Source organism: Erythrolamprus reginae, chromosome 4, assembly GCF_031021105.1.
Source record: "Erythrolamprus reginae isolate rEryReg1 chromosome 4, rEryReg1.hap1, whole genome shotgun sequence".
NCBI lineage: Eukaryota > Metazoa > Chordata > Lepidosauria > Squamata > Dipsadidae > Erythrolamprus > Erythrolamprus reginae.
In genome coordinates this window covers 61414366-61431783 of record NC_091953.1, presented here as the reverse complement: position 1 = coordinate 61431783, position 17418 = coordinate 61414366, and the positions used below count along the sequence as shown (strand labels likewise).

Genomic DNA, 17418 nt, shown 5'->3' with positions numbered 1-17418 from the left:
GGATCAACCCTTTCAGAAACCACAATTCCAAAGCCAAGTAGCAATATACATAACACTAAAAACTATGTTCAAAATTGCCAACACTTGTCCCAAAGACAAAACAGTGAACTTTATTTTAAATTTGAAACAAAACACTCATAACTTACGATTTTCTTCTCAGTTTGAAACAATCAGGCTTTTGGGGGGTAAAAACTTTTTTCATACTATTATTGTTTTCTAAATAGATATGTAGAAGGAGGGACATTCAATCACAGTAGTCACCACTTACAATCAGAATAGCACAAATATATAGGACTACAATCTCCAAGGCAACTAGAACCTATATTAACTATATACATATTAAATACAGACTTTGCCTATGCTTGAATCATTAACTTTTTTATACTGTTTGGATTACCTTTTAAAAACTACCTTCAGATTGCTTCTCCAAAGAGTTTTGTGACATCGTTCAGTTAATCAACCAGATAAATTAAAAGACCAACATTTTAAAATAAACTCTAGTTTAATAAAAGCAACACATGACTTCTTTAATAAATTTAATTTCTTAATGTATTATACTATTAAGTATTAAAGATGAAGCTTCCTTCAAATGAGGTGCAGAGTAACTTCAAGGACACATTGATTATGGGTTTTTGGCAACAATATAGAATTGATTTTCCACTACCTTCTTCTGGGATAATTTTGATTTCCCAGTGTAACCTACAGCCCTGGTACTCCCCTATCCAAGTACAAACCAGATCCTAATTTATCTTGCCTCTATGCCAAGAAGGTCAACCAGGCTCTACAAATCATGTCAACTGCAAAGTCAAATATGCAAAAGTGAGGAAAGTCAGCCAATGGGCAATAGATGTATTTACATACTTAATTTTTAACATACATTTTAAATATATATTTCTAATACCAATGAAATTGAAATTGAAATCTTTTGATTTTTAATTTCCCCATAATTCTGGGTGATGATAAATCACAAAACAAAAATGTTATAGCTAAATATAATAGGTAGACAAAATAATCAGGCAAGTACAGTGGTACCTCTACTTAAGAATTTAATTCGTTCCGTGACCAGGTTCTTAAGTAGAAACGTTCTTAAGTAGAAGCAATTTTTCCCATAGGAATCAATGTAAAAGCAAATAATGCGTGTAAACCCATTAGGAAAGAAATAAAAGCTCTGAATTTGGGTGGGAGGAGGAGGAGGAAGAAGAGGGAGAGGAGAGTTAATGCTGGAGGAAGAAGGTGAGGTGAATCAAAAAAATTCAAAACTTTAAGGTTTTTTTAAAAAAAGAGGGACTCTGAGGCGGCGAGGAGGAGCACGTGCCTCCAATACACCCGGCGCGAGGCTGCCTCCCATACACTAGCTGCTGCTGCTGCTACCTGCTGCCTCTTCCTTCCCATGCTGAAGTGAAGGCCTCCCCTCTCCTCTCGCTCACTCGTTTCGTAGCCGGCACCTTTCCTTCGCTGTGGTGACCCCTCGGCTGCCCAGAGCAAAGGGAACGTTTCTTTTCTATGGGCGCTGGCAGAGGTTTTTTCCCTGTCCAAGAGCCCAGAAAAAGGAAAATGCTTCATTCACTCTGGACTGCCAAAGCCTCTTTAAGAGCCACCCAAAGGCTCCTCTGGCAGCCCAGATGGCTGGGATTAAAGGGGGAATGGCAGGAAACTGGCCGGGCCTTCGTGCCACTCTCAAATTTCCTGGGAGATTTTTCCCGGCTCAGGTTCTTAGGTAGAAAATGGTTCTTAAGAAGAGGCAAAAAACCCTTCCCCTCCCATATTTCCACCTCTTACAATACTAAGTAGAGGCGTTCTTAAGTAGAGGTACCACTATATTTGATACAGAATTTGTTTCAGTGAATGCTTATTTTAGTTTATCCAGTACGTCTTATTCAAGTCAATGATTAGTTTAAATTATTTAACAACTCACCATTCCCGATCTTCTACCATAATTCCTATAAAGTATAACTGAGAACCCAAGTGAGCTATCAACTCTGGAACAGCAAAAGATCCATGAGTCCAAGATAGAAGTTCCTTGTAGGTGACATTTTGTGGGAAACAAGGAGAAAGTAATATAAGTAGTGCTTACTTATTGACTGCCATATGTAATAACAGTCTGTAATTATAATAGTGCTAATCCTACTAGTACAGTGGCTAGAATGCAGTATTGCGGGCAAACCCTGACCAAGGCCCGGAGTTTGAACCTGATAGGCTCAAGGTTGATTCAGCCTTCCATCCTTCCAAGGTCAGAAAAAGGAGAACCCAGATTGTTGGGTGTAATGTACAAATAATAACTGCCCCGAAAGTGCTATAAAGTACTATGGGCCAGTATATAAGCTTAAAATGCTATTCTATGCTATATGTGCAACCAATCTCTGCAGTTACAATAATTGCAACATCCCACATTGTTATTCGTATGCTTTGCAGACAACCTTGGAATGAGCAGTTAATAGAGAAGGTAGAAGTAAATAAGTTGTGAACATAATTTTTTGCTTAATAACTGCAGCATTTTACTTAATGGTCAAAGAAGAACTAGGTGGTAAGTATATGGCAGTCACATGATTTTCTGTTTAGCAACTATAGCACTAGCAACTTGCTGGTTCCAATTACAGTCACTAAACAAGGACTCTCTGTAACGGAATCAGAAATACAAACATGGATAATTGTGAGGAACAGAGGCCATGATAATCATACAAGCATTTTATCATTGAGCACATAATATTTACATAATAAAGCATTATCAATTTGTAGCCTGCTAACTTTATCCCCCACCCCCAAGTACTGACATGTTGCCACACTGCAGCAAGCAAATATTCCTGGGATGGATGAGTGAAAAACATCAGAATGTATGCCAGGAGGAAATTAATAGTCATTAAAAGCATGTCAAAAAGAGGATCAAAAAGAACACATTTATAGGAAGTTGCTGGAGACATGTTAAAACTATATTGACAGTGGCAAAGCTTACATTTATGCAACATGGGAGAAGGCAGAGGTAAAACACTCCTGTATTTTTATTGTGGGGGAGGGGGGGAAATCACTTTAGAAAATATAAAAAGTTTAATAATATAATGTCAGATAATGGTCCTTCAAGTCAGATGGCACTCAACACGCTACTGAGGAAGAGCTGAAGTTATTTTAGACTACTAATGGTGTTCATGACAGGGCTAGATTAAAGTCTTCAGAATGGTTTAGTAGCTAATGTTGCTATACAGAAAATCTGAACTACAAAGAAAGAATTACAGTTGGAACATGGAATCTAAGAAACATGAACACATGAAAGCTCAACACAACAAAAGATGAAATGAAACTATAAATTAACATCTTAGGCATCAACAAAAGATAGACTGAGACCAGATGCTATCAGTCAGAAGACTGCACTGATTACTCAGGACATGAAAAACAAAGAAGGAATAGTATTGCTTTTAGATTTAGGAAAGGAGCAACAAGAATAGTACTTGACTACAGTGCAATCAATAACCAAATAACATTGTTTAGACTTTGAGGATAAACCTTTAATATGATGATAATTCAAGTTTATGCTCCAATCACCAATGCAAAAAAAAGAGATCAAGTTTATGAACAAGTTTACTGTATTTTTCAGAGTATAAGGTAGAGGCCGAAAATGGGTCACACGGAGATGGCAATAGGCTATGGCAATCCCTGCACCTCTTTCTAGCTTGCGTCAAATATATGGCAAGGCGCTGACTGTGTAATACCAACTGCTCGTGTGCAAGTTCAGCTACAGAAGAATGCCAATCAGTTTCCACAATATACCCTCCATTTTCAAGAACATCAGGAATAATTTTATTTTGATTTCATTGATAATCGGATGAATTATGGAATGAAAAAGAAATCGTTAAAGATAAATGTGAAAAGATACTGCCAAAAATGAAATAGAAGAGAACAAATTGGATATAAGAACCATGTTTGCAGAAAAGACAATACCAAGAAACATCTCAGAAAGAAACTTAAAAGAATTTCAGAAAGGTGTTAGAAGAAACAAGAAGCAGTATTAGAAGGGGTGTTGGTCTTAACTGTGCTGAGAGAGGAATGGTTTAACCCTGCTTTTCCACTCTGAATCTGAGGCTGTCAATCTTCTGTGTTTACACCTCTCTTGCCTGTGTCCCGTTTTGATGAAGGAATAGCTATTGACTTGACATTTCTGTACTGATTTGGCCATCCTGGACTCTGGACCAGACGGTTGCCTGAGAAGGGTTGGGTTATCTCTCAGCATAGCAAGAAGGAGTGTTATCAGGTATGAGCAACACCCCTTCACCAGTATGCTGAGGAGAATCGAAAGAATGGGACACACCAAAGCCAGCTTGTCCTAAGGGTGGGCAGCAGTCTGGTCCCGAATCCCTAAATCTGTGTGCACCTTCTGGAGAACTCGCATGCCGAAGGCTGCTTCAGCCAAAGCGAAGGCATCCAATTTATAGTATCTTATAAACAGGGATGGAAATGACCATGTCGCTGCTCTAATGATTTAATCGATGAAGGCCTGTGTTGCCCATGCAGCCGACATGGCCTCACTTCTAGTGGAATAGGCTATCACTTGCCCAAGTAAACGAAGAGCGTGAAGCTCGTATGCTTTGGCTATGCAGGCCCATATCCACAGGCCTCAAGTCAATGCTGTAACCTTGTTATCCAGTATAGGGGGTTGAAAGTCCACAAATCGGGACTCTGTCCTTCTAAGAGGGTGTTCTCTTAACATAGATGCAGAGGGCCATCCTAACATCCAAGATGTGCCACTTTTTCTCCCGGGTGTGAGCCTGGCCTGAGCAAAAATCTGGCAAGATTATTTACTGTGTCCTATGGAACAAAGAATTAACCTTGGGAAGGAAGGAGGAACCCAACCACAGAACACCCCGTTTGAATGAAATATGCACATGTCTTCTCTTATATAAAGGGCCGCCAGTTCAGATATTCATTTGGCCGAAGTGATGGCCACAAGGAAGGCTACCCTGCAGGTGAGAAAACGCAGGCCGGATGACTTTAGTGGATCAAAGGGTGCAGAGGAGAGAGCTTGTAGGACCCTGGGATCAGTTCCCAGGTGGGATACCTGTGCACCGTTGGAGGCTTTAAATTATTTGCACCTCTGATAAAGCTGCACACAATAGGATGTTAAGTGAGGGTCTCCAAATCTCCACATGATAATACTGAGGACACAGCTGCCACCTGTGTGTGTATCATATGGGGTGACAAGCCCTTCTCTAGTGCTTCCTAAAGGAATTCCAGGATCTAGGCCACAGATACAGAGAAGGCTTTCCAGGTTGAGTCATAAATTTGGTTAGTAAGAGGCCTCCTAAAGGCCTTGATTTTCTGTATTACTTTGCTGTAGAAATTATCCAGCCTCAGAACTCTCCACTCAAATGCCAAACGGTAAGATGGAGCCATTGCTGTTCTAGGTGGCTAAGTGCTCTTTGACTGAGGGAGATTCTGTCTGGAGGAATCTTCCAGGGCCTGGACATCAACAGACCGACCAGATCGGTGAACCATGGCCTTCTGGGCCTGTAGAAAGCTAGGAGCAAGATCTCTGCTCTCTCCGCCAGCACCTTCCTGATTAATCCTAGAATGAGGGGAAGTGGAAGAAAGGCATATAGGTCTTGGGGCCATGGACTGCATTGACCCTTTCAGCCCCCTGTATTGCAAACCTGGTATAAAACCCGGGTAGCTGACTCTTTAATGGTGTTGCGAACAGGTCCAGGATCGAGGAGCCGAACTGTTCCGACAGTTCCCTGAATAGGCCAAAGTGCAGGCACCACTTTGAGTAGTCAATTGTCCGTCAGGATGAGTACATGGTGGCCAGATATTATGTTCTGAAAACATCTAAGAGCCAAACCTTGCCCTCCAACCAGTTGATACTGTTCCTCAGGTCTTTCTGAGTCCACTGTCCTTGTGCCATCTGGGACTGAAAGTGGGCACCCCAGATGAAAAAGCTGGCATTCATGGTGATGGTCAGGTGGCTGGGCTCCTTGAAGGCACATCCCTTGGCTATGGCCCGGGATCTCTACCACCGGAGGGATTGGAGTACTTCTGGTAGAATTGTACTTTGGTAGTTAAGTTGCTCCTGCCAGACCTTTGGGAAGGCAGCAGAAAACAATGTAAGATTCTGGCATGCAAGCATGCCCAGGGGATGATGGAAATGCAGGACATCATCTTGCCCAGGAGTTGCAAGAGGAAGGCCAGGGGCACTGTCCGGTCTGTCTGGATCCGATTCATCAAGGCCCTTATGCTGGCCTGGCGCTCCTGAGATAGGAAGACCTCACACAACATATTATCTATAACCACTCCTAGATGAAGTAAGCAGTCAGTAGGAGCCAGGTGGCTCTTCTTGAAATTTATGGAGAATCCATGATCCTGGAGGGCCTGGATTGTGACTTGCAAATCCTCTATCACTCAAAGGTGGGAGGAAGAATGTATCAAAATGTATGTCATCCAGGTAATACTGGATACAAATAAGGATCGAGGTGTGCCAACAGCATCACCAGTATTTTGGTTAATATCTTGGGCTCTGAGGAAAGGTCGAATGGTAGGACCTTGTACTGATAGTGTCCAATGAAGCAGCTTCTTCTCCTAAGGCCAGAAGACTTGCGAGCCTGTCTAACCCAGAGAGATAGAGGGCCAGCTTTCTGGAGCAAACTTGTGGGCACTGCCCTGATCCACTGGGTCCTCGGAGAAGGGCGGCATACAAATCTAATTAATAATAATAATAATAATAATAATAATAATAATAATAATAATAATAATAATAATGGGAAATGACAGCTTCTCCCCTGAGGGAATTTGCCTGTCTCCCCCACTTGACTTCTCTGTCAGCTTTTGCAATTTCTTTTTTCCAGGGCCTTTTGATGCCTCCTTGCATCTTTCTCATGGACTTAGAGGCCCATTTGGGAAGAAATGGCTTTTGCCCTAATTCAGGCAGCTGCTTTTTGTGGAAATCTGGGGCTGGATTGGGAAACCCTGATCTTCCCTACTTATGACTGGTTCTTTGCAGCTGCCTTATGCCATGGAAGCCTACACTTTGAATATTTGGCCCTTTCTTTGACCGGCAGACACATTCCAATGGAACACTGCTGCCACGACTTTCCTTAGCCGTTAGAGTATGCACCAGATTCAATCCAGCAGTGATCTAGTCCACTTTGCTGATTGCAGGAAGCTGCCAGGGACCTCAGCTCTGTCAGGCTGAGTCGGAGAGGCAGCTATGCTGGACGGACCGGGGAGCCAGCCAATTCATTTGCCATCCTTGCAAATGTTTTCAGACGTTCAAATGCCATCCTGTCAACTGAGTGAGAAAGGAATTAACTGTCTTTTCGATCCTCTGAATAAGCTTTCTGTAAAAAGTCTCACTGAGTCAAAAACTGGAGACACAGGGAAGAGAGGCGTGACCACAGAAGAGTGACAGACTCAGTCTCAGAGCAGAAAGATTCACCTCAGCACGCTGGAGAACAACATATTTTTAAAATGAAGATGGAAACAGATGAAAAGGGTACATTTCTTAAAAGCTCCAAACTCAAAAGGTTTCAACCTTGAATTATTATGCCAATGGATACTAAAGCCAAATAATAACTGGTTCAAAAAAAGATCAAGCAAAGATGGAAGGAATATACTAAAACACCGTATAGCAGATGTTCAACATTAAAAATAACCTAAAACAGGATTTCATGAAGTATAGAACATAGAATAGTGTTGGAAGGGACCTTGGAAGTCGTCTAGTCGCTCAAGCAGGAGACCCTATACCAGTGATGGCGAACCTATGGCATGGGTGCCACAGGTGGCACAAGGAGCCATATCTGCTGGCACGCGAGCCATTGCCTTAGCTCTGCTCCAATGTGCATGTGTGTGCCAGCCAGCTAATTTTTGGCTTGCACAAAGGCTCTGGAAGGGCATTTTTGACTTCCAAAGGGTCTCCGGGGAGATTGGGGAGAGCATTTTTACCATTCTCTGGCTCCCAAGAAGCCTTTGGAGCCTGGGAATGGCAGAACACAAGACTACTGGGCCCACCATAAGTTGGGAAACAGGCCTTTTCCGTCCTCTAGAGCAGTGTTTCCCAACCTTTTTTGAGCCGCGGCACATTATTCATATTTTCAAAATCCTGGGGAACACTGAACGGGGGGACGGGGGGGGGGCTAAAGAAAAGTTTCTCTTCCTCCATTTCACTCTATTTCTCCCTCTTTCCTCCCTCCCTCTTTCCATTGTATCTCTCCCTCCCTCTTTCCTTTCTATCTCTCCCTCCCTCTTTCCTTTCTATCTCTCCCTCCCTCTTTCCATTGTATCTCTCCCTCCCTCTTTCCTCCCCCCTCTTTCCTTTCTATATCTCCCTCCCTCTTTCCTCCCTCCCTCTTTCCTTTCTATCTCTTTTCTTTCTAGCTCTCCCTCCCTCTTTCCATTGTATCTCTCCCTCCCTTTCCTCCCTCCCTCCCTCTTTCCTTTCTATCTATTTTCTTTCTATCTCTCCCTCCCTCTTTCCATTGTGTCTCTCCCTCCCTCTTCCCTCCCTCCCTCTTTCCTTTCTATCTCTCCCTCCCTCTTTCCTTTCTATCTCTCCCTCCCTCTTTCCTTTCTATCTATTTTCTTTCTTTCTCCCTCCCTCTTTCCTCCCTCCCTCTTTCCTTTCTATCTCTCCCTCCCTCTTTCCTTTCTATCCTTATCTCCGTCCCTCAGCGGCGGCAAAGAAGAAGGAAGGCAGGCTGCAGAGGGCACCGAGGACAACAGCGCTCGCTCGCTCCCTCGCCCTCTGACTTCCCTCCCTCGCTGCTGAAGGGACGAGCGCGGGCACGAGCGCGCGTGCGGGCCCGTTGCAAGAAGTTTTTGTTTTGTTTTGTTTTCCTTGCCCCGGCTCACGGGAGAGAGAGAGAAAGAAAGAGCGCAGCCAGGGAAAGCAGCCTCGAGCCGAGTGCGAACTGCAGGATGCGGCAAAGGACTCCTTGCCAACCAAAAAAGGGGTGGGGGTGGTGAAGGCAAAGCCTGGGAGGCGGGGAAGGGAAGAGCGGAAGACCCCCAGTCCCCAGACAGAACGGCTGAGGGGAAGGAAAGACGGAAGGAGGGAGGGATTGAGAAGCGAAGCCAGGGAGGGCTGAGAGAAAAGGGGAGCGGCGCGCGCGCGAGAGGGGGGGGGCGGGCATTCCCGAAACGGACGGAGAAAGCCCTCTCTCGCAGCGAAAGCGCTCCCAGCCAGGGGGCTGCAAGAGAGGGCATTCTCCGTCCGTTTCGGGAAAGCCCGCGGCACACCTGGCTGTGTCTCGCGGCACACTAGTGTGCCGCGGCACACCGGTTGGGAAACGCTGCTCTAGAGGGCTGGGAGGGGGAGGCGGAGGAGCTATTTTCATCCTCCCTGGGCATTGAATTATGGGTGTGGGAGCATGCACACAAGCTATTATGCATGTGCGAGTGTCCACACCTGTAATTCAATGCCTGAGGAAGATGAAAACAGATTCCCCCACCCCCCTGGAGGCCCTGTGGAGGCCGGAAATGGCCTGTTTCCCAACTTCTGGTGGGCCCAGTAGGCTCGTGTTTTGCCCTCCTCAAGCTCCAAAGGCTTCCTTGGAGCTGAGGGTGGGTAAAAATGCCCTCCCCTATCCCCCTGGAGGTTCTCAGAAAGCCTCCCAGAGCCTCTGTGCGAGCCAAAAATCAGTTGGCCAGCACACACATGCATGTTGGAGCTGAGCTAGGGCAATGTTGGTTATGCCCTTCATGGCATCGGACCAGAATATCTCTGGGACCGCCTTCTGCCGCACGAATCTCAGTGACCAGTTAGGTCCCAAAGAGTTGGCCTTCTCCGGGTCCCGTCGACTAAACAATGTTGTTTGGCGGGACCCAGGGGAAGAGCCTTCTCTGTGGCGGCCCCAACTCTCTGGAACCAACTACCCCCAGAGATCAGAATTGCCCCAACCCTCCTCGCCTTTCGTAAGCTCCTTAAAACCCACCTCTGTTGTCAGGCATGGGGGAACTGAGATAACTTCCCCTAGCCTACATTGTTTATGTATGGTATGTTGTGTGCATGTTTTTTAAATTATGGGTTTTTCGTTTTAATTATTAGATTTGTATTGTATACTGTTTTTCTATTACTGCTGTGAGCCGCCCCGAGTCTACGGAGAGAGGCGGCATACAAATTTAATAAATAAAATAAATAAATAAATGCCTCGAATGCCAGCAGATATGGCTCCATGTGCCACTTGTGGCACCTGTGCCATAGGTTCGCCATCACTGCCCTATACTATTTCAGACAAATGGTTGTCCACCCTCTTCTTGAAAGTATCCAGTGATGGAGCACTCACAACTGAATGCAAGCTATTCCATTGGTTTAGAGGTCTAATTGTGAGGAACTTTCTCCTTAGTTCTAGGTTGCTACTCTCCTTAATTAGTTTCCATTCACTGTTTCTTGTCTTGCGCTTTGGTGTTTTGAAAAATAGTTTAACCTACTCAGTTGTAGGAGCCCCTCAAATATTGGATCAGTGCTATTTTCCTCATAATCCTTCTTTTCATTAGACTAGACATAACCAATTCCTGTAACTGTTCTCTATATGTGTTAGCCTCCAGCCCCCTAAGCGTTCTTGTTGCTGTTCTCTGCACTTTCCAGAGTCTCAACATAATTTTTCTATTGTGGTGACCAAAACTGGATGCAGTATTCCAAGTGTGGTCTTACTAAGGCTAATATTAATATTTCATGTGATCTTGAGTCTATACCTCTATGATTGCTGCATAGGACTGCATTACTTTTTTGACTGCTGCCACACATTGTTGGTTCATATTTAAATGATTGTCCACTAGCACTCCAAGATCCCTCAGAGTTACTGACATTAAACTAGATTTCAACTAGTCTGCACCTAAACAGTTGGTTTTTCTTGTCTAAGTGTAAATCCTTACTTTATCTATATTAATTTTCATTTTGTTAGATAAGGCACAGTGTTTAAGTCTGTCAAGATCTTTTTGAATCTTGAGCTTGTGTTCTTGGGTGTTGGCTACACCTGCCAGCCTTGCATCATCCATAAATTTGATTAGTTTCCCTTCTATTTCCTCATCTAGATCGCTTATGCAGTTATTGAAGAATACTGGTCTAAAATGGAATATTGCTTACCCCACTGCTTACTTTCCTCCATGTGGCTGTAGTTCTATAGCCCTACATGGCTTAGGACCAGATTATTTACAGGACCGTCTTCTGCCTCACAGGTCTCATTGACCAATTAGATCACTCAAAGTTAGCCTTCTCCAGATCCTGTGACCAAGCAATGCTGGCTGGCGGGGACCATGGGGAAGAGCCTTCTCTGTTGCAGCTCCGTTCCTCTGGAACCAACTCCCCCTAGAGATTCATATAGCCCCCATTCTCGTTGCCTCCTGAAAGGCTTTGAAAACACACTTAAAACGGTTGAGCAATAGTTTTCCGCTCTGGCCAGTAATATGAATGAGTGATGATTATATGACGTTCATACTGGGTTTTAATTTTTCTACTTGTTTTTATTTTATGTATAAGGAGTATCTTAATTTTGTAATCATTTTATTGTTTTAAGTTGCCCTGAGTCCGCTAGGACAGAGGTCCCCAACCGCCGGTCCGCGGACCAGGACCGGGCCGTTGGGGTTTTTCAGCCGGTCTGCGGCGCCGCTGACAGCTAGCTTTGGCTGCCGGGGGGGGCGGGGAGGATTAAATCCTCCCCCCCTCCAGGAGCAGCAAAAGCCTAAGCGGCGGGGTGCATTTCGGCAATGCTTTCCCTCCGCGGTGGGGGGTGCAGGGCAGGCGCAGGCAGCCCCAGGAGACGCCGCCGCTATCCGGGCGCGGCGAAAGCGAGTCGGTCGAAAGGCTGCCCGGGCTTGTTGTGGCTGCCGCGCGCCGCTTTGCCTCCCTCTGCTGCGAGCCTTCGGGGCTCCGGGGCGGCGCGGCTGGCGGGAGGGCAGCTTCCAGCGGGACGTTGATGGGTCTTGGAAAGTTTTCTCGTGGCGGTGGCTCTGGCGCGGCTGCAGAGCGTTGGTGGGAGCGGGAACTCCGTCGGATCGCCCGAACTCCAAAGCCTCAGCGAGGTTTGGCTGCCGGGGGGGCGGGGAGGATTAAATCCTCCCCCCCTCCAGGAGCAGCAAAAGCCTCAGCGACTGATCGCGTCGTTTGCCTTTCTGCTCCATCGCTGAGGCTTTTGCTGCTCGTGGAGGGGAGAGCGCCAATGCCGAAATGCAAAGGGCGCACCCCGCCGCTTAGGCTTTTGCTGCTCGTGGAGGGGGGGTTGGCGGTGCCGATACCAAATGCTTTCCCTCCGCGGTGGGGGGTGCAGGGCAGGCGCAGGCAGCCCCAGGAGACAAAGAGTGAATGAGAGAAAGGAAAGAGAGAGAAAGGGAGGGAGAGAAAGGAGTGAGAGATAGAAAGGATAGAGAGTAAGAGGGAATGAGAGAAAGGAAAGAGAGAGAAAGGGAGAGAGAGAAGGAAAGAGTGAGAGATAGAAAGGATAGAAAGAGGGAATGAGAGAAAGGAAAGAGAGAGAAAGGGAGGGAGAGAAGGAAAGAGTGAGAGATAGAAAGGATAGAAAGAGGGAATGAGAGAAAGGAAAGAGAGAAAGGGAGGGAGAGAAGGAAAGAGTGAGAGATAGAAAGGATAGAAAGAGGGAATGAGAGAAAGGAAAGAGAGAGAAAGGGAGAGAGAGAAGGAAAGAGTGAGAGATAGAAAGGATAGAAAGAGGGAATGAGAGAAAGGAAAGAGAGAGAAAGGGAGGGAGAGAAGGAAAGAGTGAGAGATAGAAAGGATAGAAAGAGGGAATGAGAGAAAGGAAAGAGAGAGAAAGGGAGGGAGAGAAGGAAAGAGTGAGAGATAGAAAGGATAGAAAGAGGGAATGAGAGAAAGAGGAAATGAAGGAAATGAACCCCACCCCCATATGACCAAAGCGCGCCCCCCCACCACCGGGCCATGGAAAACTGGTCTAGCTTAATGCCGGTCCCTGGTGCAAAAAAGGTTGGGGACCTCTGCGCTAGGAGAAGGGTGGCCTATAAATTTGATAGATAAGTAAATAAATGTTGAGTATGCTATATCAGCCATCTCTAAATCTATCTAGTAAGGGTTTTGTCTATCCCACATTTTCTAGCTTGTCTAGAAGTAGGTTGTGGTTTACTTTACTGAAATCTAAGTATATTATGTCTACAGAATTTTGCTGATCCATTAATTTAGTCACCTTGTCAAAGAATATTTGGCATGATCAGTTTTTGATGAAACTTGTTTGTTTCTAGGTATTCAAAAATTTGTTGATTATCTTTTCCAAGATATTCCCAGGTATTGATGTCAGGCAGACTGATCTGTAATTTTCCTGGATCTGTTTCCCCCCCCCCCTTGGGGGGGGGAGGTCCCGGCAAGACACTCTTAGGAATCCACAAGATTAAAATATCAAATATTGCCAAAATTTAAAACTATGTCACATCTTATGTTTTCAACTATGTTCTCAGTGTAATTTTTAATTTGTAGTAAATTTAATTTGTACCAAATTTATAATTTGTTAACATTAGGGATTTCTCACAAAATATATTTTATTAATATTAATATGTGATGTAGTTTAAATTGTTATTTACATGTCAATAAATATTCTATGGATGCATTAATTTTATTTTTTAATATGGCAAATATCAATAAATATTACTCAAAAGCTCTTTTGGAATCAAAAGGGTCCTGACAGCAAAAAGTTTAAGAAACAATAGCCTAGAACAGTGATTTTCAACCTTTTTTGAGCCGCGGCACATTTTTTACATTTACGAAACCCTGGGGCACATTGAGCGGGGCAGGAGGGGGGCTAAAAAAAGTTTGGACAAAAAAATTCTCTCTCTCTCCCTTCCTTCCTCTTTCTTTCTCTCTCTCCATCCCTCCTTCTTTCTCTTCCTTCCTTCCTGTCTTTTTTGCTCTCTTTCTCTCCCTCCTTACCTCCCTCTATGTCTTTCTCTCTCTCCTTCCCTCCCTCCCTCTCTTTCTCTCTCTCTCTTGCTTTCTTTCTCTCTCTTGCTCGCTTTCTCTTGTTCTCTTTTTCTCTCTCTTGCTTTCTTTCTCTCTCTCTCTTTCTTTCTTTCTCTTTCTCTCTCTTGCTTTCTTTCTCTCTCTCTTTCTCTCTCTGTTTCTTTTTCTTTCTTTCTCTCTCTCTCTCTTTCTTTCTCTTTCTCTCTCTGTTGCTTTCTTTCTCTCTCTGAGCTTCGCGGCACACCTGACTATGTCTCGCGGCACACTAGTGTGCCACGGCACACTGGTTGAAAAACACTGGCCTAGAAAGTATTTACCTATTTTTAACAATCTTTTACTACAAGAAAGTGAAGTTAAAACAGCACTGTCATTACCAAGTAGGAAGGCTATAGGAATTGATGGAATGCCCACTGAAATAGAGCAGGCAAATAAGTAAGTAAGTAAGTAAGTAAGTAAGTAAGTAAGTAAGTAAGTAAGTAAGTAAGTAAGTAAGTAAATGTTGTAACTACTGTATTTTTTGGAGTATAAAAGGCACCTTCCCCCCTAAAAGAGGCTAAAACTTTTGGTGTGTTATAGCTTCCCCCCCCCCCTCCACCTGGCCTAACAAGGTACTACAATCTTCCCGGCTCTTCCCGGCTTGCAGGCTTGTTTTCATTGCTACTCCCTCAGAAAGAGGTTTTTCAGCCCTAAGAAGTTGCTAATGATCTTCCCGGCTTGCAGTTCACTGCTACTCCAAAGAAGTTTTTTTCTTCCCCAGCCCTAAGTCTTTGCAGGCTTGTTTCATTGCTACTCCCTCCAAATATTTTTTCCCAGACCTAACCAGGGGATAAAATAATGTGCTGAAGCTAACCAGACTAAGGACGCTAGCCAGATGAATACCTGATATGTAATTTTTCCCATTTTCCTCCCCAAAAACTAAGGTGTGTCTTATACTCTGGTGCACCCTATATTCTGAAAAATACGGTATGCTACACCACCAATCTGGAAAATGACATTATGGTCAGCAGACTGGAAGAGGTCAATCTATATCCAACACCAAAAAAACAGAAAACTTAACTGAAAGTTCAAATTATCAGACAATATTCCTAATTTCACATGTTAACAAAATAATGCTTAGGATCATCAAACCAGATTAGAGCCATACATGGAGAAAAAAAATGCCAAATGCTCAAGTCGGCTTTAGAAAAAAAGACATTATTGCTGATACATACTGGATAACTGAGAAAGGCAAAGAATACCAAAAAGAAATCAGTATGTGCTTCATAGAGGACAGAAATGCTTCAATTGTGCCAATCACACCAAGCTATAGAATCTATTCAGAAAAGTCGTAATCCCAGAAACTTCCATTGTCCTCACGAGAAACTTAAACACGGGTCAGGAAGGCAAGTACAGGGAGAACATGGTGCAACAGACTGGCTCCCAGAAAATGAGACAAAACTACATACTTTCTCCTTATTTATTCATCCTATATGCAGATGAAGATTGGAAAAATATGGTTTTAATATGGAGGAAGAAACATGAATAACCTGTACTATGCTGATGACACTATCCTGATAGCTGAAAATGCAAAGGATCTACAAGCTCTAATAATAAGAGTCAAGGCCAATTTTTAAAAAAATGAGATTAAAACAAGACTAATGAACACAGACAGAATGATCAGCCCTAGAATTCACAATGAAGATACGTACATGGTGGATATCTTCTTCCTGTTTGGATAAACCCTCAACAATCAAGGAAGCAGCAGTCAAGAAAGACTAGAACTTGGTAGAGCATCCGCGTAAGCCTTGGAAGATATTCAAACCTATGATTTATCTATACATACAAAGATTAGATCATTCAGATCATGGAATTCCCCTTGACACCCCATGGAAATGAAAGTTGGAAGGATAGGAAGAATATTGATGCTTTTGAATGCTTATTTATTTATTCGATTTTATTTATTCAATTTTTATGCCACCCTTTTCCTTAGACTCAGAGCGGCTTACAACATGTTAGCAATAGCACTTTTTAACAGAGCCAGCATATTGCCCCACAATCCAGGTCCTCATTTTACCCACCTCAGAAGGATGGAAGGCTGAGTCAATCTTGAGCCGGTGATGAGATCTGAACCGCTAACCTACAGATCTACAGTCAGCTTCAGTGGCCTGCAGTACAGCACTCTACGTGCTGCGCCACCCGGCTCTAGATAGAATGTTGGTGTTAGAAAAAACTCCTGAGAATATTATAGGCTACTAAGAAAACTAATGGGTTATTGAACAAATCAACCCTGGGTTCTCATTTGAGCCACAAATGACACATTATGCCACTTTTCATACACATTATGCAAAGCCTAAATCTGTATAAAAGGCTCTAATGCTAGGAAAGATAGAAGAAAAAAGACAACTAGCAGGAAGGCGGATGGACTCATTTATGGTGATGATGACTGGCACTTTTGAAAGACCAGATTAGGGACAGATTGTTAAAATAATAAATAAGTGGTCACTAGGAACTAAAGTTGAATTTCGAAATGCGAAAGTTGAATTTCCGCAAAGTAGAGATGCGGAAGTAACTTAGGAAGCAACCATCAATTTCACATGCTGTTGTGCACATTGCATTCATTCATTCATATCTAGGATGTGTTACTTCCGCATCTCTACTTTGCGGAAATTCAACTTTCGCGGGCGGTCTTGGAACGCATCCCCTGCGAAAATCGAGGGAACACTGTACTGTGGAAAAAAATAAAGGGAACGCTCAAATAACACATCCTAGATATGAATGAATGAATGCAATGTGCACAACAGCATGTGAAATTGATGGTTGCTTCCTAAGTGGACAGTTTGATTTACTTGGAGTTATATTGTGTTGTTTAAGTGTTCCCTTTATTTTTTTTATCAGTGTATATTCTATGTGTTTAGAAATGAAATCAATGTGTTAATAAATGTATGCTAACTGAAGAAATAAAGTTTGCTTATGTGCCATCATGTTTCTAGTTCCTAGTGACCACTTATTTATTATTTTAACAATCTGTCCCTAATCTGGTCTTTCAAAAGTGCCAGTCATCATCACCATAAATGAGTCCATCCGCCTTCCTGCTAGTTGTCTTTTTTCTTCTATCTTTCCTAGCATTAGAGCCTTTTATACAGATTTAGGCTTTGCATAATGTGTATGAAAAGTGGCATAATGTGTCATTTGTGGCTCAAATGAGAACCCAGGGTTGATTTGTTCAATAACCCATTAGTTTTCTTAGTAGCCTATAATATTCTCAGGAGTTTTTTCTAACACCAACATTCTATCTAGAGCCGGGTGGCGCAGCACGTAGAGTGCTGTACTGCAGGCCACTGAAGCTGACTGTAGATCTGTAGGTTAGCGGTTCAGATCTCATCACCGGCTCAAGATTGACTCAGCCTTCCATCCTTCTGAGGTGGGTAAAATGAGGACCTGGATTGTGGGGCAATATGCTGGCTCTGTTAAAAAGTGCTATTGCTAACATGTTGTAAGCCGCTCTGAGTCTAAGGAAAAGGGTGGCATAAAAATTGAATAAATAA

General features: G+C 43.6%; 1 protein-coding gene across 2 annotated transcripts in view; it reads right to left on the bottom strand.

Annotated features, from left to right (window-relative positions):
* DYRK1A (dual specificity tyrosine phosphorylation regulated kinase 1A) overlaps positions 1-17418 on the bottom strand; it is a 134949-nt gene that overhangs the window by 106029 nt on the left and 11502 nt on the right. The window contains exon 2 of one of the 2 annotated variants that reach the window (XM_070750418.1): positions 1916-2019. The exons of the other annotated variant lie outside the window; for it this stretch is intronic. Coding sequence (XP_070606519.1) covers positions 1916-1918 — 3 coding nt within the window. The 5' untranslated portion in view covers positions 1919-2019. The remainder of the gene's footprint in view (positions 1-1915; positions 2020-17418) is intronic. 2 annotated transcript variants of the gene reach the window in all.